Source organism: Natator depressus, chromosome 11, assembly GCF_965152275.1.
Source record: "Natator depressus isolate rNatDep1 chromosome 11, rNatDep2.hap1, whole genome shotgun sequence".
Lineage (NCBI taxonomy): Eukaryota > Metazoa > Chordata > Testudines > Cheloniidae > Natator > Natator depressus.
Genome location: NC_134244.1, coordinates 18,413,256 through 18,441,250, shown reverse-complemented (window position 1 = coordinate 18,441,250; position 27,995 = coordinate 18,413,256). Strand labels below are relative to the sequence as shown.

Below are 27,995 nucleotides of genomic sequence, written 5' to 3'. Positions count from 1 at the left end.
AAAGTGCAATTTGTTATAAAAACTTGAATTTCATCTAAGATAAATCCCTGGGGATAACTATCAACAAGTCTGTAGAGGGTGCTGTGGCACTTGTTCTAGCAATTATGCTTTCCTGTTAGTTAACGGAATAAGGGCCTGAGCCTGCTCATGTTTAACAGTACACAGTAGGAAAATTCTTATTGAATTCAATGGGAGTTAGATTGGGCCCAACATTTTCTCAGTGTTTTTTTTTTTGTTGTTGTTGTTGGTTTTGTTTGTTTGTTTTTTAATGTTGTGACATTAGGCAGTTTTTCCATTCCCATCAGTTGTGCTGTGAGCTCATCTGAAAATAAAATAAAGGGAGATAAAATAATGAGATGTATAAAAGATCTTAGTTGCATGAAGCAGAAATGAACTCTTACTTTGCCACTTTGACATTTATTAAGCTAAAGGTATGTGTTACCTTGTATGATGGAATCCATAATGTAAAACAAAACAAAATCAATGTTACAGTTAATTAGTGGTTAGTCCCTGCCCTCCCCACCCCACCTCACCTCACCTCACCTCTTGTGTGTATAGCTAGGCTGAAAAATTTAAACATACTATAAAAATGTATTGTATTTAAGGTAATTATTAGGGCTAGTTAGTGTGATAAAAACTTTATAAGGAAGACTGTGAATATTATTATTATAATTTATTAACACCAACAATGCAAGCACTTAAGAATCTCTACCACAAGTGGAATAATTTAATCTTAAAAAAAATATTATGGAACAAAAAGAGAACAATAAATTATTCCAAGGTTTCCTTTAGGTAACTTCAAAGATTGATGTGGAGATCATCATCAGCAATATTTCTAAAGTTTAATCATTTCTCCAAAACCTAGATTTTCAGCACCCTGAAACTGGAAGTACAGCTCTGATCACTGCAGCTGAAGAGAATCTTAAAGTTAAGTATTTACTACCCAATACTGCAAATGTATATTGACTTCATCAAGGCATATATTCAGGTCCCTTTTTCTCTGGTTTGTTAGATGCCTTCTACTCCCCAATGTTATATAAAAGGAGAGAGATCAAAATAAATCAGTAAAAAACAAACATACCAAAGTTATCACTTCTTTTTAGGTCTCCCAGCATGTCTTGTATTATCTGTGTCTGTCTTTTAGATTGTAAGCTCCTCATGGCAAGGGTTGTCTTTGTGTCTTGTATAGCATGGAGGATACTGTCAGTGCTCACAATAATAAAATGAATGTGCCCCTGCCTCTCCACATTCAGTGCTCATCCTGGTGAGTAATTAAAATGGAAACTTCTTTATCCCTCTTTCTATGGTAGACGCAGTCTGGGGATATGTTTTGTCACACAATACATGAGGAGAGTTATACAATTAGGTAGGGAAACACAGGAGTTGCTCTATTGGAACAGGTGAATGGTTTAATCTGGTTCAATATTTTGTGTCTCAGACTAATTCTAGATGCGTCAAAGGAGGTTATAACACTTGTTAACAATGTACTTAGTGGTGCATTACTATACTATGGGAGAAATTCTTTCCGGACCATCATGGAGCATGTGGATTTTACTACAACCATTTAAGTATATCCCACCATGACCTGCCTCAACTATGTTCTTCAATATCATCCTCAAAATTCAGCTCTTCCTAAAGGCCTGCAGATTTTAGTCTTCAATTCACCAAGCATTATGTAACCCAACAATTGAATTTCTTAACTCTAAACCATAGAATTTTTTTAAAACAAAGAAGCCTTAAAAAAAAATTGAACAAACTCTGTGTTCAGATTAATTGTTCAGTCACTCTGTTCTTTATTGCATCTTATCTCTTCCTTCCTTTGTACATTTTCCATGTAGATTATAAATTCTTCTGGTAAGATATTATTTTTCATTTTAGTCTTTACTGCACCTAGCTCACTGTTGGTGCTAAAAATAAAATTAAAAAAGTGGAGTCTATTTTTATTATGCACAGCTAATACTTGTTGGAAACTTACTAGTACATTTGACTCACTATCTTGCTGCAGTGACCTCCATGGGCTAATTATATAATGCTTAAAGTGGGGCCTTTGGATGTACTCCCATAATATTTACTAATACTATCAATGTCTTCTTTTATTCATTTTAACTTGTAATCTTTTAATTTCATTCCATATCCTTCAGGTTTGGAAAAAGTAAACAGAAATACCATTAATTATTTATTATTCAGAGAATAAAAGGGAGAGAAACCATCAAGCCTATTGCAATCAAATCCATGTAGCGCTGCTGTGATTAAGATTATTTTTATTTTAATAATCAGACACTTGTATGAGGTTTTACATCTTCATTGTGCTTTAATTAATCCTCACACCACCTCTCACAGTTTGTAACTCTAATTTCTTTTGTGCTCTTTGAGTAATCATATCCCTATGATGGCATTGTAGATTGTTAGATTTCCCTTGCAAAAGGAGCAGATATTCTTTTTAATGATAGCAATGAGACAGCTGTCCCTGTGGTGAAACATCATGTGCACGAGAAATGTCTGTCAACTGTAAACAGTCCATATTCCCCAGACGCAGTTATTGTAATCAGCATGGCAAGGTGACCTACACCTCCTTCAGCACTTACTGGTTAGTTAAGTAGAGGTTTCATTGTACTTTTCTTCCTGTGAATGAGCCTAGTCAAATATCTCTTCCTGGAAAAACAGGCTCTGATTCTCCACTTGGTTAAGACTATTTTGTGCCCCTGGAAGCTATGCTGTCATGGATCATGGGAGGTGAGTCTAGCCAGCCCTTAAATAACAGAGGCATGAGGCACCAAACTGCAACCCCCATGAGGTACAGGGGCAGCATTTCTAAATCAAAATTTTCAGTTTAAACCAAGTTTTGATTGATATTTCAGTGTTTGGATTAAATTTTTCAGCTTTTGATTTCTGATTGAAAAGTCAACATTTTCTCCATAAAGAAACTCCCAATGTAGGGACAATGGATGTGGCATTTAAAATGTGCAGAATAATTCACTCAAAAATTAACGTGTTTATACAGGCAAAAATCCCATTGACTTCACTGGGGCCAGGATTTCTATCAACATTTCCCCTGTTACTGTGTTGTGACTAGCTAAACCCAAATTCTTACCTTAGAGTTCACTCCTGCAAGATGCTGAACACACTGGCCCTGATCCAGAAAAATATTTAAGCACCTATGCTTAACTTCAAGTAAGGGAGCAGTCCTACTGACTTCAATGAATCAGCAAGACTGCTCATGTGCTTAAAGTTAACAGTGTACTTATGTGCTTTGCCAAATTGTGGCCAATGTGCTTAGCACTTTGCAGGATTAAGCCCATCATGCTCATATGGTCTAGATAACATTTTGTCCTGCCATGAGTGCAGGGGACTGGACTAGATGCCCTCTCGAGGTCCCTTCCAATCCTATGATTTTATATACACAGCTGTGATATAAGAACACAGATAGATAAATGCACATACAGGCAGTTTGCATTGACTGCAATGGGAATGACATACACATGTATGAAGGCAGCATTTAGGCCACAGTAACAAATGTGAACTGTGAATCTAGAGTTTTGTTTGTCTCCTAAAACTGCACTGCTGGTCATTTCTTTTGGATCTACTAAACGGCTTGTCTACATGGTGTGGTAATGCTCTACTGGGATGTGATTTCTAAAACACACATGAATGTGTTTGATCTAAGGAGACCGAGATGTTGAGCTTTAAGATAGTACTGTTTGAAACAGTACAAGGTTAAAATGCACTAAGGAATCTTTAGTGTGCACCAGCAGATCCACATGGACCAATTAATGTGCAACTCACTAGCGTGCTTTAGAAATCACACCCAAGTAGAGCGCATCACCCATCATGTAGACAAGTCCTAAGTATAGTTACATAGTCGTTCCAGGAGTAGAAATATGTAAATACATAATTGCTGCAAACTATGAGGTATCATTTACAGTACTAAGTTCCATTGTAATTAAAATAGTTATATTACATTGGTCCCCTGTAACTTAAAGCTTTGTTAACGGTTTACACAAGCATGTAGCCCTTTGTTCCTAATTTTATATAAAAATGTACAATAAGGTACAGAAAATACATTTATAAAGCACACAGAAACAATAATATTTTTTGTTTTAAAGGCATCTGAAAAGTCTCTGGACATAAATTTTTCAAATCAACATGGTCTGGCTTTTGTAATGCTGGCTGTGAGAAATGTGGATATATTTGAAAATCTTGATATGTGAACAAACCATAGACCAGTAGAACTTCTAAAAGAACTGCTAACGAATCATTCATAAGTACTAACAAATATAACCTACCAAGAAACATATTTTCAAAATTCATAATGAAATTTAGAAATACTGTAACAGCATAGATTACAATATGGAAACAGTTGCTTAGGCGCGGTTTAATCTCCTTATGATGAAAAGACTCATGCTTGTGACACTGAGATCTATAAATATCAAATTATATCCAGAGCTATTATTTGGGATTCCTGAGGGGAATCTCTTTTGAGCCCTCTCTTGTAGCTCCTGCTGGTAGCAGTATCCGTGTCCAGGGTCTACAAAGTCAGACTACAGTTAGCACATAGATTGGTTTTTCAGTTCTTTAAACTACTGTTATATCTCATTTTTTTTCAGGTCTGAGTGATGCTGTTAGCAAACTTTCACAAGCTGAATGCTGCAAAAACAGAGCTATTATTCTGTCACCAAAGCTCTGTGTATTCTTCTTACACTTTCCATTGCTGATAGTGCAGTTGTTTCGTTTAACAATATTGTTTACTATTTTTATAGCACTTTATAAGTGAAAAGCATGGTGCAGCTATTAACTAATTAATCCTCACAATGTAGCAATAAGGTAGGTGAGTAAGTATTATTAGCTCCATTTTATAAACAGAGAAACTAAGAAAGGTAAAGTGAGTTGGAAAAGACCATACAGTGAATCAGCAAAGCTCGGATAAGAATTTAGAACGTTCTGATTCCCAACCATGTGTGCATTCCTATAGACCCTCCTGCCTTACCAAGAAAAGTGTAGTTTTTTTTTTTTTAAGTCAAATACTGTGCTAAGTTGTGCACAAGTTACAGCTCATAAAACACAGTACAATTATCTCAGCACTAACTTGAGGTGGCAGTAGGGAGTGTCCTATGTGACATTCAACTTCAGACTGTGCAACCTTAATTCTGCCTGTGTCTGTAGGCAGCATGATAGTCTTTAATTATGTAATCACATTTATTTTTGCCACAGGACATCTGCCTCATTCAGTGGACACAATGGACATTGCTCACTTAATGAGCATATATTCATTATTTTTTTATATTCTTCACTGACCAGTGTGTGGCTCCATATCTTATTTACTGTGCGCTAATCTAACCCGGCTCTGAAGACAGAATTATTAATTTCCTCATGGGGTTTTCTAAAATGCTCATCACTATATTATCCAAGTGCTTCATAAACATTAATTTAGCTTCACAACACCCCTGTGAAGTGAGCAGGTGGTATTATCCCCATTTTACAACTGGGGAACTGAAGCAGAGAGAAAGTAAGGTCAAAACTTTCCACAAATTCTGGGTGCCTCATTTGAGATACCTAAGACCTAATTTTTCAGAGTACTTAGCATTCTGTAGAACTTCATGTGTTTAAAGCACAGCTCCCATTGATTTCAGTTGCCGCAATGAGTGCTGAGTGCTTATGCACAGACCCCAGGGTCTCAAGTTGGACACCCAGAAAATGAGGAACTCACAATTAATGATCACTGGTAAAAAGTTTGGCATGAGACTTATCCAGCATCACATAGGAATTCTGCAGCAGAGGCAGGGATATAATCCAGTTCTTCAGGGCAGCATTCAACTGCCTTAATCATGAGACCCGCCTTTTCTTTCCTGCAATCCCTTGCCTCAGCACTACACACTTCCAACTTCTATAATAATTTAGGCAGGGGACCTACAAACAACAACCTCCTTTAGTAGACAATCCTGACTCATCTCCAGATGAGGTCCAGCCTGTTCCCTTAATGTCTGCAGATTCATCATGAACATGGAGCTCAAGTAGGCCTCTGCACTGAATGAGGCAGGGGCCCTGTGGAAAAAAATAGTGTGTGATGATGTAAATTAAAGACTGTAGCATAATGCATACTCACAAGGGAGTCGAATTCAGGTTGCACAGGCAACGCTAATACTGGCATTTTCTGATTTTTGAGTGCTTGACTTTGAAACCTCAGTAGTGATATTTTAGTGTAGTTATTTTATTTTTAAAAAAGCAAACAAAAAAATTCCAACATGTAGCATCACATGAACACCCACATGGTTCATCAGCAAGGTTGGAACCTTTAGACTTGCCACATAGGCCTTTACCAAATGAGCTAATGGAGTAACTGATAACAATACTATGTTGTCATCCTCTATGTGGACCAGTATTAGATGGACTTGAGACACACATTACCAGTGGGTTTCACATATGTTTGTTGACAGCATGGGAATGGTGAGACTTGGGAATCTTGGATTGCATTCCATGCTCTGGTGGGATGTGGGCTGTAGTAGGCACAGACTCTTCTGCCTATTTCCCACATGCTTGACCCCTTTTGCTTCATCACCCCCAATCTGTCTTGTACCAGTACTGTCTCTTTCCCATCCCATTTTCCTCATCTACCCAGTCCCAGTCTCCACTCCTCAGGCTTCTGATCCCAATCCCACTTTCCTTGCCCAGCTTGTCCTAGACTCCCCTTCAAAGTTCTCTGTCCAAATCCTAATCTCTCCTCCCACTCCTAGTCTCTCCCCTTCCCCACATCCAGTCTCTTTGCCCAACAAGTGCAAGTTTCTTTCCACCCCTCTCCAGTCCCAGACTCACCAGACTCCTTGTCCCAATCTACTCCTTTCTGTCCCCTGGTCCAGCTTGTACCCCCTCTGCATTTTAATCAAACAACTTCTTCCTTCATGTTGCTTGGATGCCATAAGGGGCATCATTGAGAGCACAAGAAAGATAGGCTCCCTGCTTTTGGTGCCACTGCTCAGCCTTTCCACATGGAGCAGCCATCCCAGGGAACATCCAGCTTTGCCCCTGTAGCCCTGGGCTGTCTATAGAGATGACACGTGCAATCTGAAGCAAGTTCAGTGTACACAGAATCTTTGGAAATTTTTTCTGTTAAACTCTAGCAAGTCTCTCCTGAGCATGTGCAAATTGTGATTTTCCAATAGCTTATAGTTTAGCCAAATTTGCATGGCTTATAAATTAGCCAAATAGGGATAGCAAAAGGCACATCCCTGACACAAAGGCTACCTCCTGCAAAATTCCAAGCTCAGGCTCCCAAGCATGGGGTTGCAAGAGCTGTTACATGGAAAAGTTGCCAGACTTTTTTAGCATGGGCAAAACAACATATTTTTCCCGAGCCAATTTTTTTGGAAATGGCTGAATTTTTTTAGCTAAAAAATTTCAGACAATTTCAGCCTGAGGTAGACACTTATCATGTAAAATTTCAGCTCAAACAGTTAAATTTTGGCAAAATTATAAGTAAGTGAAAACAGGGTCTTATAGGGTACATTTACACAGACAGCGGCAGCGAGCCTCCAAGGCAGGGTAGACACGCTTGGTCTCACATTACAGCACCAAAAATAGCTGTGTAGACATTTCAGTTTGGTCTGGAGTTAGGCTCTGGGACTGAGGGAGGGGAGTGGGCTTCAGAGCCCAATCTCCAGCCCAGTCCACAACCTAAAAGCACTGGCTACACAGGTATTTTTAGCATGGTAGCATGAGACCCACAAGTCTGAGTCTGTTGACCTGCATTTGGAGACTCGTTGCCACTGGCAGCGCAGACATACTTGTAATGAGAAGTGTCAGGCAACCTTAATAACAGACAGCATTACCTGCTCTGCCAATAATGAATAACTAAAGTTTTTTGAGAACTAGTCTACCCCATGGGGTTTATAAAGACTCAAAGAGAGGGTGAGAGCTTTCTGCAGCTAAGGAGTTGATTCTCTCCATTATGCAACCTTTGAATAATCTATTTCTAAATAGTAAGCAAAGAAATAAATAGCCCTATTTAGTAGTAGTACTTTTTTATTCTAATAGGACCTGATCCTGCACACTTAAAGCCAATAAAAATTTTTCCATGGAGTTGAATGGGAGCAGGAGGCAACCCATAGTACCCAGATAATATGAGGGGTTCTTTAAAAATGCATAAGATAAATAATATCTTATTTTAAAAAACACATTTTGGCCAGTGCAAACCTCCCAGAGTTTAAGTGTGAGTGATGCACATATAATTGTGGTGTGGTTGGAGGGTTTTGCTGCTCCCATATTTTGCAGCTGCTCTACATTTTACAATGAAATCCTAGCTCTATTGAAGTCAATGACAGTTTTACCGTAGACCTCAATGGACAAAGATTTCCTCCATGTCATTCAAGGCTGTAAGTTTTGGTGCTCCATGTATTGTATGGTAAGGGGTTGGAGACCCAAACTTATATGTACCCCATTAATGACAAATTATTTGTTACTACTTTTAGGAAGAGGAATGCACAAACACTTTCTGAAGACCAGAACTCAAATTCTAGCTCAGTGAGGACTGAAAATAAATATGGCGATCTCATCTTGGCTACTGTTTGCTCACTTCACAAAGCCACCATACAACAGCCAATCTCTCCTCACTCAAGTGCCAGGATTGGGATAGCAGCTACATGCTGTAAATCATGACTAAGATGCACTGTCAGGGTAGTATGAAGAAATTCGCACAATGCCTAGCTTATATATTAGTGCTAGTTGTCTCTCACTTTCACAAGCAAAAAATTCACTTAGGACCTGATCCAAAGCCCACTGAAGTCAATGGAAAAATTCTGATAGACATCACTGGGCTTTGGAATAGACTATTAAATGTAATGTCAAATTTTACTCCTATTAAGACAATGTCAAATGTCCCTGTAGACCTTGATGGGAGCAAATGGGGGCCGTTAAGTACTGAGCACCTGCAAAACCTAGAAAAATAAGAGCTGCAAAGTTATACTTTGAATTCTCATTTTAACAGGTGTTTGTTTGTACCTTAAGATGCTGTACTTTCTTTATATGCAAGAGTCCAAGTAACAGCAAAATAAAATATGAAAAACTGAAATTTGTAGCATCTTTGAGCATGCTAGTTTGCATCTAAACTTTATAGAACATAACTTTGCATAGTATTTCTAGACTTTGTATTAGATATTAGTCTATGTATTAGTCACATATTTAGATAAAATATAATAAATATTTCTGGTCATTAGATATCATTGAGTTTATTCTTTCTAAGTTACAATTAAAGTCTGATATCTTTTAATAAGCTATTAAAGATGAGTTAGGGTTTCCTTTTGCAGAAATACAAGCTGAATCATTCATTGCCTTTTGTTATAATACAAAGATTCCTTTATCCAGAACACTGGCCACCACTGAAACACAGAACATAATCTGTCAGAGCATCAGAAGCTGTGAGGTAAGGTGCCTCACACATAAATTGTATCTCAATGGAAAAAAGAGAATAGAAAAGTGAAAACTGGGTCTTTTAAAGATTAATTTTTTGGTAGGATTTTTTCTAAAAATCAAGAAAGTAAGAATTTATTGATGAACTATTATAGAAATAGCTTTAAAAATAGCTACTGTATTTTACAGGTTGCCCTTTATGAAAACATAGGGCTTTTTTTCATCATAGTTTGTTCATGTTATAAGAAAAAGGATAGAAAATACTTTTTCAGGCCAGTCTAACTTTATCAAAATTATTTTATTCAGCAGTGAAATAAGTATATGCAGGAGAACAAATATTAATTATGTTTTCCATAAAATGATCTTGATAAAATAAATTATCAATTTTATATTGAATAGAAATATATTTCTCATAAACCTGAATACAAGCAACAGCAGCTATTTAAGTATGTCTAAAATGTATTTCAGTTAATTTATCTGATATTTCCAAATGTAAAATATAATTTTGTATTGTACTCTGTCCAATGCAGGGCTCTACAGTGGTGCTTTATATTGCCATATATTTAGAAAGAGTTAAAAAATAGATGAGTTATTGCAATGATAGTTTAACCCAAGCTTTACAGTGTTTTGTTTTTACGAACACATTACAGCATTGAATATTATTTAAAACGGTGAATTTTAATCTGAGTTACTAAGTATGTTCACAGAAAGGTACCACTTATTCATTATTTGTGAAACTTAGGGATTTCATTTGATATTGCAATAAAAGAAATAGATTTCAGGTAGCATTAGCAGCAAATACATTTTTTAATATTAAGTTGTTTTCTTTTTAGTCTGGAACAAACTTTAGAAATGCATTTTTTTTGGCGTTTTGTGATACTGCAGACAGAAAATGAGCATTCTTGTAAATATACTATATGTGAATTAATAGATTGAACTGTCCAAACCTTCACTGGAAAACAAAAGTTTACTGTTAGTATGTGAACAGACTGGAAGAGTGTGGCATCTGTGTCTTGATTAATAACTACCAGGCATATTGTGTTCAGACAGATGGCGGGCACAGAATGCCGAAGTCAGAGATCAAATAACAACTGATATAATGACTAGTAACTTTTGAACAGTTACAATTTTATAAAGAAATAGCACAATAAACAGAGAATTTACATCCATGAACGTATCTTCAAAAGCAGGAATGTTACAAAATAGCACTGCTTATAAAAATATCATTAAATCGTGAATTTATGATAAAGTAGATGGAGGTTGATATCCTGCCGCTACTGAAGTCAATGGGAGTTTTACCATTGTTTTCAGTGAAGCCAGGATTTCATCTTGAGTGTTTATTAACTTAATATCTGTTGTTCTGTTATGAAACATGCTCAACAAAGCTTTGAACCTATGGTTAAAAAGAAATTGGTCTTGTTGTAGATCCTTTCCTACTCAAGGTACTCAAACTGCTTCCTAAAGTCAATGAATGAAATGCCTGATCCAGAGGAAAGACTCCTATTGATGACAATAGGCTTTGGATCAGGCTGTAAATGATGACCTAGTAAGTATATTAGCTATTGTGTGTTCAGCACCAGCTCACATAAAGTTTTGGACTTAGACCCTATTTTACCGAGAGACAGTGTTGGCTCAGGCACCAGGGAGTCTGGTGGCACCTTAGAGACTATCAGGCACCAGGGTTATCTCTTTTAGAAAATTTCCATCTCTATACAGTAACATGCACCTGGAAAGACAGCAATAGACAAAGATTTGAATGTTTCATCAGAAAGATAACAGCATTCCTCCCAGAACTATACTGAACTGTCAGCAACAGGTATGAACCACATTTCGTGAACAGATTTAAACCTTTGATTTCTGGACCAGAGATGAAAAGGATACCAACAAAACAATACTGACTTTTTAATAGCCTCATTCAACAAGTCATACACTGGGGCTTCCATACTACATGGAATATTGGTTCTGGAGTTTGGGAGAGGATGTTCTATTCCCAGTACCTTGTGCAGAATTCCAACATATTTTGCAGTCAGGCCATAAGATATTAAGTTACATGGAATCTCTTTTACATCCACTTATGTTTTGTTAAAATGTGGGTAACACTTTTGCAGTAGCCTAGTTTCTGATGCTGAAATGACAAAATATAATGTTGGGGAGTCCCTTATGTATTTCAGGCACAACCAACAAACACACACACAGACTGGAGTCTTTGGTTATGGGTAGCGTTTATTGTAGCAGAAGCTCAGCTACACCCTGCAGAAGCATAGCTGTACCACGCTCATTTCCCTCCCACATATTCTGAGGATCGAGCTCAGTGGTTCTCTTGTGTTTCCCCTTTATTGTAATCATCTGCCCTCCCCCTCCCTAGATGGGAAGTCCTGGTCTCGGTGTTGGCCCAATAATTGCCCTCTAATCACCCTGCTAAATCCCCTGCCATGACCTTTGTCGCCTTACAAGGGGCTGTTTTTGAGCACTTGGCTATTTTTTTCAGTGAACACCTGTAGGCTTGTGGTTTGGGGTTTTTTTCCCCATGTTCGTCTCTGCCAGCACTTTACCAGGCAGACTCGATGAAGCCTAGAGATAACTCCCCACATATAAAATATTGATTTCTACATCTAAAATATACACTTTTGCACCAACAGTTATTTTATGTATTGCTTTATGTCAGTACTGTAATTTCTGATAACTGTAGTGTCAGCTTTTTTCAGGTGGTCTGCATTAACTTTATGAAGTGTACATTATTTTATGATATTTAACTGCTGTACAAAAGATTTGTTGATTAAAAGGAGAGAAATATATTGAGTTTTCCTTTGTGGTAGGTCATATTAAATTCTGAATTTAATATAGACTTTTTAATTTATGAAAGATTTATAAAGGCAATTCAAGCAGAAAAGTGGTTTTAATTCCGTTTTGTCTCACAGTCATAACTTGTAATCAGGAATACTATTTTCAGAGTATGTTTGAAAAAAATGTTTTTCAAGCACCTAGAAGGTGATATATATACAAAACACAATGCTATTAAAGATAAATTCATAGTGACTTTATTAAAGATAAAGTCCTAATTTGTTCACAAATTAGGACTTTATCTTTAATAAAGTCACTATGAAAGATTTATAAAGGCAATTCAAGCAGAAAAGTGGTTTTAATTCTGTTTTGTCTCACAGTCATAACTTGTAATCAGGAATACTATTTTCAGAGTATGTTTGAAAAAAATGTTTTTCAAGCACTTTAAATCCCTAGAAGGTGATATATAAAACTACCCTTCTGTTATAAGGTGGAAGCTCTTCCAGGTAGCGACTGTCTTTTTGTTATGTATATGTCCAGTGCCTAGCACAATGGATCTGAGTCCTCAAGACCCTACTGCAATACATACAATACATAAAATAAGTAAAACTCCTCTTCCTATGACTTTCATCTGAAGGCTGCGGTCATAACGCTGAGCAACAGCTGTGTTTATAGTATATCCTGAAACTCATGTCAGAGGTGCCACAGAACACCTGCTCACCTGGGTCAGATGATATGCAACCTGGGATATCCAACCTGGATATGCAACCAGCCATATGTCAGGTCCTTCTTAATTTCCTGAATAATGGGAATGCAATGGTGGGTACATTTGACACCAACAATGTCTGTGACCAAACTGCTGCAAAAGGCCTTGCCTGCGGCCACTGCCCTACATAAAGTTCCTGAAGGTTCTTAATCTTACAACCTATCCTTTCCTAAAGCCTTGGCTATTATTTACAGTGGCGTCCTCATTTTGTACAGGAGCAAACAAGCTTCACTTACCATGAAATCTAGTTCTACCCAGAGGAATCATAGCACTGCATGGAACCTCCTTTTTGTCCCTCACCGCAGGAATTCTTAGCTCTGTTGGCACTGTCTGTAATGCCCCCATTAGACACTGACAAACTTGCCTTTCATTCTTTCCTCCTAAAAGGAAACAGGGTGTAATGCAAGATCCATTCCTTTTCTTGCCAGCTTTTTCCTGTGATGCCAAATGAAAAACTTGTCAAAGGTGTCAAAGTCAGAGGAAAAACAGGAGTATTCAACAGGGAAGACTTTCTGCGCACAATATTCCCAGTATGTCATGTCTCAAGCCACTGTATACCAATTGAGAGCAGAGAATCAGTTTCAGCAGGCTTCAGTTACCACTCTATAGTCAAGTTCTGCCTTTATCTTTAAGAAATCCCAGGTCATTCAGGTATAGCACAGTAAATCATTATCTCTCTCCTAATTGGTCCATAGTTTCAACTCTGTGCAACATCTGTAATCTATAGAGTATCTGAATCTGTGCCTTTTCCCAATTGAAGACTATTAGATCCTCCTCACATCTAGCCAAGAATATAATTTCTTAAAGAGGGGTGGGGGGAAGGAATCCAGAAATTTTGGTAAAATTGTTGTCAGAGATATTTCAAGAGGGCTAGCTATGTTTGTTTCACAGATGCATCTGAGGGGTGAGAGGTCCCCCCCCTTTTTTTTTTTTTGAGAGGAGTGGAAGGGAGACAATGACCACAGGACAATCTGGTTAGCAGAGAAATGTGCAAAGAGAAAAAAGACTTTGAACTTTCCTATGTTGCAAAAATTCTCCCTTCCTCTCTGTTTGGGAACATTGTAAAGGTAATACTTAACTTTATGTGGAGCTGAGAAAAGAGCCTTGCCCTATTATATAGCTAACAGCAGTGGGTTTGGAAATGACTTGTTTGATATCAGATGATAGGAGAAAAGGAATGTGTGCAGTGGGGTACATGTTGATGGAAATAAAATTTGTGAGCTCACCCCAAAGAATCTAAATGCCTGGATGAAAATGAAAATTAGTGGCCAGACAATGTACTTATTGCATCTCTCTGTAGATACAGAAAGACTCCATTGGGGAAATTGAGGAAGAGGTTTTGTGTGAAGTTCTTAGTACAGTACCAAGAGTGTGCTAAGACATGAAGGCAAAGGCCCTTTTCTAAGGAGTTTAAACAGTTACTTTGGTTTTGCCTTTTAGGCAGGTAACATCAGTGTCCAGACTACAGCCAAATGAACAATCTGCTTCTTTTCCAAATGAAAGACAGAATTCAAGATTAATCAGAATACGTCATTACCTTTTTTCTTGAAGAAAGAGGAAAACATAAGACACCTGCATGATTTTGAGCTCAACTTTCTGGTGCAGGGAACTTGCTCAGAGTCTAACATTTTGAAGTCCCTTATAGGATTAGATGCCCTTCAAAAAATAAAAGTACAGATTCAGCAAAGTAAGTTACATTTTAAAAATTATTACTTTTACAGTAAAGTTATGTATTTCTATAATATAGACTACACAAACAGGATCCAGTCAAGTGGCTAAGCCTCAAAATTAGCCTTTTGTTGTCAAATTTATATTTGGTCTTCTTCCGGTTTGCTTGGTGCCTTCTTCATGTTCAGTATACTTTAGTCAGACCACCATCCCTCTGTCTTTTTGTGTGTAGTGTATCTGTGAATGAAAGAGACAAAGAGGAGCAATGATAGACAAACACAAAATAGAAACAAGGGAGAATTAGGTTTTTCATCTTTTTTCGTGTTTAGTCAATGTGGTCAATCTTTGGGTGAAATCCTGGCCCTATTGAAGTCAAGAGTAAAATTCCCATTGACTTGAGTGGGGTCAGGACTTAAACCCTTTGTTTTATTTCCCCTTGCATTATCAATTCTAATTGGTCAGTTTAGCCACAACAAAGGACATAAGAACATAACAATGGCCTTACTGGGTCAGACAAATGACCCATCTAGCCCAGGATCCTGTCTTCTGACAGTGGCCAATGCCAGGTGCCCCAGAGGGAAAGAACAGAACAGGCCATCATCAAATGATCCATCCCCTGTCATCCACTTGCAGCTTCTGGCAGTCAGAGGTTAGGGACACCTGGTTGCATCGCTGACCATCTTGGCTAACAGCCATTGATGGACTTATCCTCCATGAACTTATCTAATTCTTTTTTGAACCCAGTTATATTTTTGGTCCTCACAACATCCCCTGTCAACGAGTTCCACAGGTTGACTGTGTATTGTATGAAGAAATACTTCCTTTTACTTAAAAAGAAAAGGAGTACTTGTGGCACCTTAGAGACTAACCAATTTATTTGAGCATGAGCTTTCGATGAAGTGAGCTGTAGCTCACGAAAGCTCATGTCAAATAAATTGGTTAGTCTCTAAGGTGCCACAAGTACTCCTTTTCTTTTTGCGAATACAGACTAACACGGCTGTTACTCTGAAACCTTCCTTTTACTTGTTTTCAACCTGCTGCCTATTCATTGCATTGGGTGACCCCTGGTTCTTGTGTTATGTGAAAGAGTAAATAACACCTCCTTATTCAGTTTCTCAAAATCATTCATGATTTTACAGTAGAACCTCAGAGCTACGAACACCTCGGTAATGGAGGTTGTTCATAACTTTGAAATGTTCGTAACTTTGAACAAAACGTTGTGGCTATTCTTTCAAAAGTTTACAATTGAACATTGGCTTAATATGACTTAATACAGCTTTGAAACTTTACTATGAAGAAGAAAAAATTCTTCTTTTAACCATCTTAGTGTAAATGAAACAAACACAGAAACAGTTTCCTTACCTTGTCAAATCTTTTTTTTTTTTTAAACCTTCGGTCTCTGCTGCTGCCTGATTGTGTACTTCTGGCTCCAAATGAGGTGTGTGGTTGATTGGTCGATCATCTCTCTCCTTAGTCATTTCTTTTCCAAGCTGACAAGTCCCAGTCTTTTAATCGCTCCTCATTTGGAAGCTGTTCTTTACCCCTAATCATTTTTGTTTCCCTTCTCTATACTATGGTTGCCAGGTGTCCAGTTTTCGACTGGAACACCCGGTTGAAAAGGGACCCTGGCGGCTCCAAGCAGCAGGCTCCCTACCTGGCTCTGCGCGGGTCCTAGAAGCAACAACATGTGCCTCGGCTCCTAGGTGTAGGCATGGCCAGGGTTCCAATTCTAAAATTGCTTTTTTGAGATGCGGACAACCAGAACTGCATGCAGTATTCAAGGTGTGGTTGTTCCATGGGTATATATAGTGGCGTTATGATATTTTCTGTCTTATTATCTATCCCTTTCCTAATGGTTCATAACATCCTGTTAACATTTCATTTGTTTTGATTTTAAGGGTTAAATAGATCTGATCTAAAGCACAACAACAAGAGAACTGAGGTGAGATGTAATTTTATGTGACATTAAATATTAAATTGAATACTGTCTTCCAAATTTCACATTATTTCTAAATTTGAAATGATAGCTCGTACCTAAGTGCAGTAACAAAACTAAAGTGCAACTATTTGTGGAAAAACTACAGTATATGTATCTGCTCTCTGCTCAGCTTTCCCAGTATAATAAGAATTGCCAGCTCTATTACACAATGGTTTATGCAGAAACAAAATTGCCAGCTAAGTTATGTCAGATTTTTTTTTGTGACATAGAAAGGTGTGGAACCTTTAAAAAGCTGTGTATGTAAGCATTTCAAGTATGTACACGCTGGATATTAAACCTCCAATTTTCCTGGTGCTTTTTCTTGAATCAGCACTTATTTTTCTAGTTTGTATAGCAATTTAAAATTGAAAGCAAGCAACCCATGGAGAATACATCTTGATTTTCAGATAACTGGTTGAGCTTATAGTGCTAGCGACTAGAAAAAAAAAGTCTTGCAAACTACTAAGCGGATTTAATGTGGAAATTCATGATGAATTGTGAACAGGAAATAGTATAAACATTTTTTGCTTGCTTTTCTAATCATAGCCACACTTTACTTATTAGACAGGAATCATATCATTCACGTTCCATGCAGCTTCCAATGCTTTAGACAGATAAAGTACACTGTATCCAAGAAAAAGAGAATCTGCTGTTTATGTGTATGCATTAATAGCAGTCACCACATAGGAATTGTCATACTGAGTCAGACCTGTGCTCCATCTACTCCAATACCAGATACTTTAGAGGAAGGTGCAAGAGAACCTATAATGGAGAATTATGGAATAAGCTGTCCATAGGGAAAAGTTTCCTCCTAACCCTTATCAATTAGTGACGGTTTTAATGCCTTGAAACTTGAAGGGTTATATCCCTTCTAAATATTATTTCAGCCCTATTGAATATCACTGTGGCTATTCTCCATTTTTCTTATAAATATCCAATCCTTTTTGAAGACTGCAAAGTCCTTCGCCTTACATTATATTTAGTGGCAATGAGTTCCACAGGTAAACTATGCATTGTGTTAAAAGTATTTGTTTATCATTTTGAATTTGTCTTTCAATTTCCTTCACTCTCTGCTTGTTTTGGTTTATTATGAGAAAAGGTAAGGAGAAGCATGACTTACCTTTTTTACCACTCATTATTTTGTATATGTATACCATCTCTTCTATTATTATTCTGCTCTGTAAACTAAGCAGTTCCAGCCTTTTCAGTCTCTCTTCATACGGACCTCTTTTCATAGTGCTAAACATATCAAGACTGTTTATAAATTGATGCTGGGAAACAGTAAGGAACCTAGAAACAAATTTTATACTGAATCATTTCACAAGGCATGAAAGAATAAAAGTAAAAAGTGCTTTGAAAAGGAACAATTCAAATTACAGAAGATATTTAAGGAGATAATTTGTTCAGACTCAGTGTGGTTTAACTATTAATTTTATTTCATCCCTTAGGTTATACTGACCTCTAGAGCCACAAGAGTTGGAATAAATCAAACAATCCAGATAAAAGGTGTGCAGGCTAAAGGAAGAAAGAGCGTGCCAAAATTCTGAATTTTAAAGTATAGAAATCGTTCCTCACATCAACACAGTCAAACCTTGGTTTGCCCAATGGGACAGACACCAGCACTATTTTTAAATTATTGCATACAAATGAGCACATAGTGCATGCAAATGACCACTAATTGTTTCTGTGGAATTGGGTAAGTTTGTGCATTTATTTGGATATCAACACACAGCATATTCTTTGAGCTCATTTTTTCCCCATATCCTACCCCACGTACACTTTGAAATATACTTTGGGCCAAATCCTCTTCACGGTATTCATGTAAATAGTCCAAATAGGAATATACTCACATAGTTCTCCAAGCGCTGCAGAATAATACATATAGGGTAGTTCTACCTACAGGGAAAAAACAAAAAAAATTTTTTACACACAGTGTGGGCAAACTGGGTAACAATAGTTTGACCACTCATTGTAAGTGAGGCCTAACTACAGTGTAACAGGTGAAAAAAAATTGCTTCAGTCTAAGCAGGCCTTGTCTATATAAGGGACATTTTAAAAAAAATCCATCTAGTGCTACTACCATTCTGCTGCACTAGTGGAAGCCCTAGGATAGGCAAAGCTCTGGCAACTTCTGGCATATTTACCATTGTGTCAATTAAATCATGTGTCAATATAGTATGGTTTATGGAAATTGGTGAGGCTAGACTGGACACATGTATGAGCCGCACTGTTTCAGCTGTTTAAGGTTATAATAACAAATCTGTTGAAGGTCTGGAAAGAATTTTCTGCATGGATAAAACAGCTTCAATTAAGACATCAGACTTCTATAGTTTTGTGGTTGAAAGCTTTTTTTACAGCTTAAATTAGATTTATATTCCATGGCATCATGACTATTGGCATTACTTGAAAAATCACTAGTTACAATACATTCTTGGAACCAGAATAAAGACACAAATTTAAGTGCAAGGCTTGTTCTCTCATTGGGAAAGTGCACAGCAAATGTCATAAGTTCTGGGTTATCAAAACACTGATTATCTTTTGAATTTTTACAGCAAACACACAGAAATCATAGCTCAAACACACAGTTAACCAGCAACATCTTATGATGATTTTTATAAGTGTGTGTACAAGGGCTTACTATTTTATTTTGAGATATGTAGTGACGTGCTTCTTATCAAATAATTCATCTTTCCCTAGTGCTAAATGCATAGAAATACAGAATGAGATACACATATCAAATAGGTCATTATAGCTATCAACTATCTTTGCATTTTATGTGTTGATATTGGACCTGAAGATGAGTTCATACTGAGAATTTGCCAAAGAATACAGTTGGGCATATTTTCTTGCTTAAAACCATTGGGTATTTCCTCAAAATTGTGTATTTGATCTCCCAAATACAAAGCATATTACTAATAGTTTGTTCTGGAACTTACAGTTTCACCTGGCACCAGTGACATTTCAACCTATAAGAACAGTTCAACTTACTCCTTTACAGGACAATAAAGTCAACACAAACACTGATAGCAACAATATTTTGAGTATTACAAATTCTGTACCTATAGCTATAAAAACATGTATCAAACTTTACCAGCCTCAATCAGCCAACCCGTAGCAAAGGCAGGCTAAAAAGTCACCAGAACAGGCTCCTACTAGTGTTTCTGATAGCTCCACTTCAACAGGAAACCTGGACTCATTCAGAATGGATAACTATTACAAATGCTCCGGAGACTTGAAAGAACAAGCAAGTGAAGTAAAATTAAAATGCAGTGAAGCTGATGTAAGTATTAAAACTGAGCAGGCTGACTTTGAAAAATATCAGCTTTCAATAACCTGTGAAAATTCAGATATTGTGAACACAGCCAATGTTTTTGATGACAGTCATTCTTACTTCAACTCAAGTGAAGTGACAAACACCAAAGAGAACTGTGAAATATTTGCAGGTCAGTGTCCTGCATCAAGCAATGCAGACAGTGTAAGAGCTGGGAACCGCGAGAGAGATTTAGCACCAAGGAGTGCCATTAGAACTTATCTAGAGGAAGTAGATGTTTCAGGGGTGATCCCCGCTCACAGTTGGTGTGCGGATGTAGACACTGTGAATGCTGTGCTTGAAAATCATGGTTTAGACTCAAGCTGCAAAAATGAAGTAGTAGAATCATATCGTATGCTAGAAGATAAATCTGTAACTAAAATCATTCCTCACTTTTCTGCTGGGAAAACAGAAAACAGTGTTTCTCCAGTAGTCTTTGGAACAACTGAAAAAATAGCAATTTCAGAAGCAATGGAAACAAAAATCAATAAACTGGTACCTCTTGTCCATATTACACTATCTGAACATGAGCCACCTAGGACACCACAGGTTGCCAAATGTCCCACCAGAAAAAAGGATGTCATCCGTAGCATGCCTCCTAACGTGAGTTACAGCTTCAACATACTTGCTTACAAAGAAAATGACAATAAAATAAAAACTAATAGAAATAAATCTGCTTCAAAGACTAAAATGAGTAGCAAAGTACCTCAAGATTTCTCTGTTTCTGATGAGAGTTCCACAAAATGTAACACACACAATACCAACCTCAAGAACCAGATTTTCCCTTCTGTAGGACTGTCTCATGTGGAATCTGAGGCTTCCTCAAAGCTTCATAAAAAAAGACCTCAGATGAAGAACTACCATGTTCTTCAGAGTGCTCAGAAATCTAAAAAGCAAATATTTCCTTATATCTGCAAAAGTTCAAGCAGCTTAAAGAAACATGTTACTCCACTTTCTGTTCCACGAACACAGCCTGCCTCAGATTTCTTGAATCTGAAATATAGTGACATGTTCAAGGAAATAAATTCAAATGACAAAGGCCCAGGGATTTATGAAATGTTTGGGACTCCCGTATATTCCCAAGTGCGTGGACTTGGTCAACATGAAAGCAGATTTTACAGGGAAGTTTGTTTTGCTCCACCTGGGAGATACACTGCTAATAAACGTAAATCTAACTGCACTAATGAGAGAGACAGCAGCAGAATAAGAAGCACTCAGAAAAGAACACATTCTAAACCCAAGAACACAATTGCCATTAAACAAAAGCACAAAGACTTAACACCAAAAGACAGAAGTTCTGAGTTAAGAGATAGCAACACGGAGCTGGATGATGTTGTAATAATTTCTGGTCCAGATTGGCAAATAAAGACTTCAAGGAGCATGCCATTGTTTGATGAAGATGAAGGTCAGCAGTTTCTGTTTTTGGAGGAGTTTTCACAATTCACTAAACAAAATGAAATAATTCTAAATTCAAACTTGTCAACTATTAAAGAAGTCCCTTTGGAGCAGTCTTCAGATAATAGAGATGTGACTAACAATCAGATACTTGCAACCAATGTCCACAATTTTTGGCAGGTTGATGATAAACATCATTCAGAATGTGTTGCTTTAGTGAGCAGTTTACTAACAACAGATCAGAATAACAAGTGTGTAGTCCAAGGAAGAATGGATATGGATGACTCCATGAATCTGGAAGCAAACCAGAACTTCTGCAAATCTATAGATAAATATGAAGCACTGTTTGCATTGTCTTTTCCAGACAGAGCAGACTGTGCATCTTCTCAACGAAAACTAGATCAGAGTTGGACACACACGTCTGAAAATAGTAATTCAGAAAATGCATCAACCCAGCAGCCAACAAACCAGACTTTAAATGCTGTAAGCCCAGTTTTCCAGACTTATCAAAACATTCTGGACTGTGCAGATAATGAAGAACTGACTGATGAGTTGCTTTGTTGCCTGGCGGCAGAGCTGCTAGCACTTGATGAAAAAGATACTGCCTCTTCCAGAATACCTACAAAGAATACAGGTTCTAAAACACAAAATGTATTTGCTAACGAAGAAAGAGGCAGTGTGAATGAAGATGACAAAGTAGTAGCAATTGCAGAGGAACAGGTAAAAACAAATTTCCCATATCTTGCTAATTGTTTTCCCATGCTGTAGCAACACCACCAGCATGGAAAAAAAGATGAGCCCTCATATTAGTCAAGCAGATGGTAGCCTGTCCACATCCAGAATTTTTGTGCCCAGTTCATCCTCATCCTGGTGTGCAGACAGGCTTGCCCTTAGAGATTTTCCAAAACTAGAAAACTGTATGGTTAGCCTACACGCCTTTGACTACCTAGTCACTTTCTCAGAATCTCAGTAAGCAATTGGGATCAGCAGAGTATCCATCTTGAAGACCAACAGAAGTGACAAATAAGTCTGACCAACAGTGACAATATTCCAGGATGAAGGAGTAATTATGGAGAAACTAAGATGGGCAAGGCTAAAATAATGAGCAGTGATAAACTAGGGAAATGGGGTCAAGGAAAGGGACAAGAGATATTTCTGCCACAGGAACAAACCCATAGATTTCTTTGGGCCAAGGCAAAAGCACTGGCTCTCTAACCGTAAGTACTACAAGTGGTGCCTGCCTTCCACAGAGGGCCACCTCCTTCTTTTGGATCTATGTTAGCCATCAGATAGCTGCCCTAGAAAAGGCCGTAAGTGTTGGCTTACCATAGAAGATTGAAATGAGTTTAAATTGGGAAAAATAAAATAAAAATAAGAGAGCTCTATTAGGGAGGGAGTAGAGCATATTTGCTAGGACACTGAACTGGGCCTCAAGAGACCTGGGTTCTCTTCTGAGCTTAGCCACTAACCTGCTGTGTGACCTTGTGCAAGTCATTTCACCTCTCTACTTCTTCTCCCCGCCCCATCCCCTTTGTAACTTCAGGGCAGTAATTATTTTTCACTGTGTGTTGGTGCACTGCTTAGCACAATAGGGCACTGATATGTAGGTGCTACTGTAACACAAAATAGTAAATACACACCCACTTGACAGATTTCACTTTCCCTCCTCATAAGCATCCATGGGTAGATAGGGAAACTATTTCCCTTCATTCTGAAACGCCCCTTCCAAATTAGCTCCAACTTGTTTTAGAGCAATTGTTCTGGAGGAAGCCATGTCTAGGGCAGGGATATATTTAAATGTATTATCTAGTCCAAGGCTAGTGACAGGTTGATTCTTCATATTAGTTAAATGTAGGTCCCTGAGAACTAGGCTGACAAACAAGGGGATACCCTTTTATCACTCTTTCTTCCCAGATGGATTTCCTAGCATGCTTTCTCACTGGCATTCAATAGTGCCTAGGTACCATACTTACACATTACTTAAAAGTACTTCTTACATAGTATTGTCATTGTGCCTATGGGCTGACCATGAGCCTTGTAATTTGACTACTCTAAAGAAATATTATAAAGAAGAAGAATTTCAGATTATCATTTTTAAAACATGTGAATAACATTAAAATGAAGGCTTTATCTTCCTTTCTCCTCTGACCCACCCTCACCTTGACTACCACCTCTCTAGCAGAGTTTCAGTAAAGCTTTCCTGGCACCAAAGAGGGAAAGTGACTTGTTGAACTTCAACAAATCTACTGCATTTCCAGAAAGCAGTCTAGATCATAAGGATCCTATCACATGGACTAGAGGTGAAATCCTTGGAAAGGGAGCCTATGGCACTGTAAGTTAAAGTCTGAATATTTTTAAAAATATGCATTTGCCTCAAACAACATAATTTCTTTATAACTATTTCCCCCATTATCCCATTTATTGTATGTGTCAAAACATTTTGGATTATATAGATGAGTTCTAGATCAACTTCCATGATACATTTATTTTTTAAAAAGCCTGTCTTTAATTCATATTTAATTTTTTTCAAATACTGGTTTGATTGCAGGTGTACTGTGGTCTGACAAGCCAGGGACAATTAATAGCAGTGAAACAAGTTGCTTTGGATACCTCAGATAAAGTCACTACAGAAAAGGAGTATCAGAAGTTGCAAGAAGAAGTTGACCTGTTGAAAACACTAAAGCATATCAACATTGTAACCTATTTAGGAACATGTTTAAAAGATAACATTGTAAGCATTTTCATGGAGTTTGTTCCTGGTGGCTCAATTTCTAGTATTATTAATCGTTTTGGGCCATTGCCAGAAATTGTCTTTTGTAAATATACAAAACAAATTCTACAAGGGATTGCATATTTACATAAAAACTGTGTGGTACACAGAGATATCAAAGGCAATAATGTTATGCTTATGCCAAATGGTGTAATAAAGCTGATTGACTTTGGATGTGCAAAGCGTTTAGCATGGGTAAGCCTGAGTGGCACACACAGTGAAATGCTCAAGTCTGTGCATGGGACTCCATATTGGATGGCACCAGAAGTAATAAATGAATCTGGATATGGAAGAAAATCAGACATCTGGAGTATTGGATGCACTGTATTTGAGATGGCAACGGGTAAACCACCTCTGGCTTCAATGGATAGGCTAGCAGCTATGTTTTACATTGGAGCCTATAGAGGACTGATGCCTTCTTTACCTGACCATTTCTCAGGAAAAGCAGCAGACTTTGTCCATGTATGCTTTACCAGGTAAGTAGTTTTTTTAGTTTATATATATTAGTTTGAAATAACCACTTCTGATCTTTGATGCAGTTTCTCAAATTGTTTGACTGTTACTGATCATCAGTGGAAGCTTGGGTTATCTCCTATAAGTTAAAATGCCTATTTAAGGTTTCATTTACTTAGCATTCCAAGAAGGCTTGAAGTAATACTAAATATGAAGGTTTCAAACTCCATAGTGCCATTTATCAAAAGTTATGAACTTCTTGGTTTTTTGGGTCGTGGTCCCCATCAAATCCTGGCCTCACTATTTATATGGAGCTATAGCATGCCATGGATCTTTAGGCAAATCTCCTGAGTTCAGTGGAGACACCTTAAAAATGCCCTCAGTGCCAGGATCTGACTTAGGGATAGCAAAGGGAAACAACTTACAAGACTGGGTCATAAATGGGGGAGCCCTCACATAACTATTTACTTTTCTATTAGAAAATTCTTTAGCCATTACCACTCTAGAAAATATGTTCTCTTTCTGAAACAGAGAGCACATTCCATATAAGTCATTCAGCAGCCCTGGGTGTTGTTTTGCAATGTTTACTTTAAAAAAAGTTTAAATTATTTTGAGATTTTTAAACAACAGTTTACTCCCAACACAAACAGAAAAGTTACATTTGAAAGGGTAGGAATAGCACAACAGACAGTTTCCTGCTGTCTGCAGACATTCCAGTGAAATTAATGGGAGACTTTTATGGGCAGCTGAGGAAAGAATTTGAGCACCATAGAGAGGCAAATGATTTAGTGGATAAGGCAGTGGCTGGAGAGTCAGAAGACCTGGGTTCTACTCCCATTTTGTTACTGACCTACTATGTGACCTAGGGTGAGTCACTGCCTCTTTGTGCCTGCTTCCCCTCCCACAATACTGTCTTGCTCACCTAGGTCCCAAGGGAAGAAAATCCTGTAAAATAGCTATTGATAGACTGTAAATGAAAATTTGAGTATTCATCAGACTGGGTGATTTTGCATTTACTAAGACGCTTCCATCCAAGACTTTTAAAGCACTTTACATTAAGTTAGCACTAATGCCCCTATGATGCAGGTATTGTTTCAGTTTTACAAAAATGAAGGAAGGAGCACACAGATTAATTTACTTGTCCATGGTCACAAAGAAAGGCTCTGAAGAGGAAACCAAATCTAAGTCTTACGGCACTCTGTCCCATTCCTCAACCTCAAGGCCTTTTCCCCTTGATATACATCCAATGAACGTTGAGAATTAGCCCAACACCCTCCCCGCCCCAAAAGTGCCTTATTGTACAACTCTCTTTGAAAAATCATGATGGGAAATTGGTACCACGTGGGTTTTGATATTACATCTGGGTTTACTTACAGTCTTCATTAATAGGAAAGAGGAATTAACTAGAATGTTAAAATCTGCATAAAATACTAAATTAGGAGCAGCTTCAAACAAAATACAAATGATCTAGAAAAATTAAATACATGGGCAGAAAACAATATTAGATTCAGTTTGAAAAAATGCAAAATTAAAACATGCATACGGAAGCCCAAACAGAGGAAGGAAACCTAGAAAGCGGTCTTTCCAGTGTTCCCAATTCTTGTGACTTAATCATGATTCTTGCCATTTGGGATGTTCTTTTTAAAGTCTTAGCTCCTGGAGTCAAGTGATTCCACAAAAATCTCAGCTTTCATGTAATAATAAAAAAGAAAAAGTTTCTAGCCCACATGGTTGTGGAGATAAGCCTGAAAATATGACTATAGTCTATCCCAAAGGCTCAAAAACAGGGAGGGAACTAAAAGTAGCCGACATATGCAGATTTGGTCACTGCATATACGTAGAGTCAGCAAGCAGAGAAATAAATCATTCTTTAAATAGCTTTGATGCAACTGCCCCTGGAATAGCCAGATTACAAGAAAGCTATTGACTAATTGGAAGGAATTCAGAGAGAGTGACAATGAGATCAGAGGGCTGGAGGAAATTATTTATGAGTTAAGAATACTATCAAATTAATGTCAACCTGCACTTTTCACCAAGCCCTTCCCCCCGAAGAAAGTCCAAAAAAAAGGAATGACTGGAGAAGTGATGAGTTAAGATTGTATTTAGATTTTATAATTTAACAGTTAAGCAACATGCATGTTTTGTAACCACCGTTTATTTTATGTATTAATTTCCCTCACCCTATTATGCAGAAATCAACATGAGCGTCCATCTGCTCTACAACTGCTGCAGCATCCCTTCATGAAGGGAAGACAATGAACTTTTCAAAACTTCAGCCAGACTAATGTACATTTTCCACCTATATCTATTTCTACCACTACAAAAGGTTAATTTGCATTTGATTTGAAAATGGGAGTGCAGTAACTTACTAGAACTCAACAATCAGCCAAACATTGGAAAGTGCCTATGAGACTGCAGTATAATTACACTAGTTTGATTTGTGATGTGAAATGCTTATCAGGGTAGGGGAATGTAGTTGCCATTTATCCAGTAAAGAAAGTAATTTTTTTTCATGCAAAGATTAAGTTTTAAGAATTTGCATTTTGAAGAAAAGCAAAAGCCATGCAGTTTTGTTTTCAAATTGAAAAGGCTTTAAAAGAAGCTATTTTATAGTACTTGAAAAAAAGTTGATGAACTTGGGAATCCCATTTTTTCTGTACATACATAAGTGGTAAAATATCTAATATTACCAGAAAGCATCCAAGACAGTCCTGAGAATGCTATTCAGGTGCTCTGGAGCGGTACTTCCCAAACATAATTTGCCAGTTGATTAATTAAATATGGTTGTGGAAATCACTTGGAGAATCAGAATTTACTTTATATACAGGTCAGCATAGAACGTGGTTACAAGTACAAAATAAGTTTTCAGAAGAGGGATCCCTTTAATTTCACTTGGATAAAGAACAGCAAGTTCCAGCACACAGACATCATCTGGTAGTCTTATCTCTTGCTGCTGGTGGTTTATCAAAAGTTAATTAGCAGGAGATATCTGCTCTATATACATACTCATCTGTAAAACTTCTGTAATTAGCATTTCCTGTTTTCTCTGGAATATGAATGCTATGATAATTTGAGAAGTTTCTTTCTCCTGGTATTAAATTCACTTTGCCATAGTTGTCACTTGTCTATATTGCCACTGAATCAGTGCATTTGATGGGTACAAGGCAAAAAAGTAAAGCAGGAATCAAATATACACAGGAACAAATAACTGCTTAGAGGTGATGCTTGAGTCATCAAGCTACTCTGAAATGAGAGAGGTAAAATTTCTGCTTTTGTACAAATTGAAGTTTATAGAAACCCAACCAATGCAATTCTCTCACTTCTCTAATACAGGTATATTTTATTCTTTGGTGAGTGTATTTCTAAACAATAACATTGAAAATTTAAAAAAAACAAGGAGTTCTTGTGGCACTTTAGAGACTAAAATTTATTTGGTCATAAGCTTTTGCAGCCCACGAAAGCTTATGCCCAAATAAAT

The 27,995-nt window shown here is 37.4% G+C and overlaps 1 protein-coding gene across 3 annotated transcripts in view; it reads left to right on the top strand.

The window, feature by feature from the left end:
- MAP3K19 (mitogen-activated protein kinase kinase kinase 19) overlaps positions 1-27,630 on the top strand; it is a 28,687-nt gene extending 1,057 nt beyond the window's left edge. Inside the window, exons 2-10 of one of the 3 annotated variants that reach the window (XM_074967259.1) lie at positions 866-1,264; positions 13,372-13,473; positions 14,384-14,630; positions 16,510-16,553; positions 18,038-18,285; positions 19,528-22,014; positions 23,474-23,626; positions 23,843-24,540; positions 26,710-27,630. In XM_074967259.1, coding sequence (XP_074823360.1) covers positions 19,792-22,014; positions 23,474-23,626; positions 23,843-24,540; positions 26,710-26,776 — 3,141 coding nt within the window. In that variant the 5' untranslated portion in view covers positions 866-1,264; positions 13,372-13,473; positions 14,384-14,630; ... (1 more) ...; positions 18,038-18,285; positions 19,528-19,791 and the 3' untranslated portion in view covers positions 26,777-27,630. The other 2 variants (XM_074967261.1, XM_074967260.1) reach the window with 2 other exon arrangements.
- The last annotated feature ends 365 nt before the right edge of the window (positions 27,631-27,995 follow it).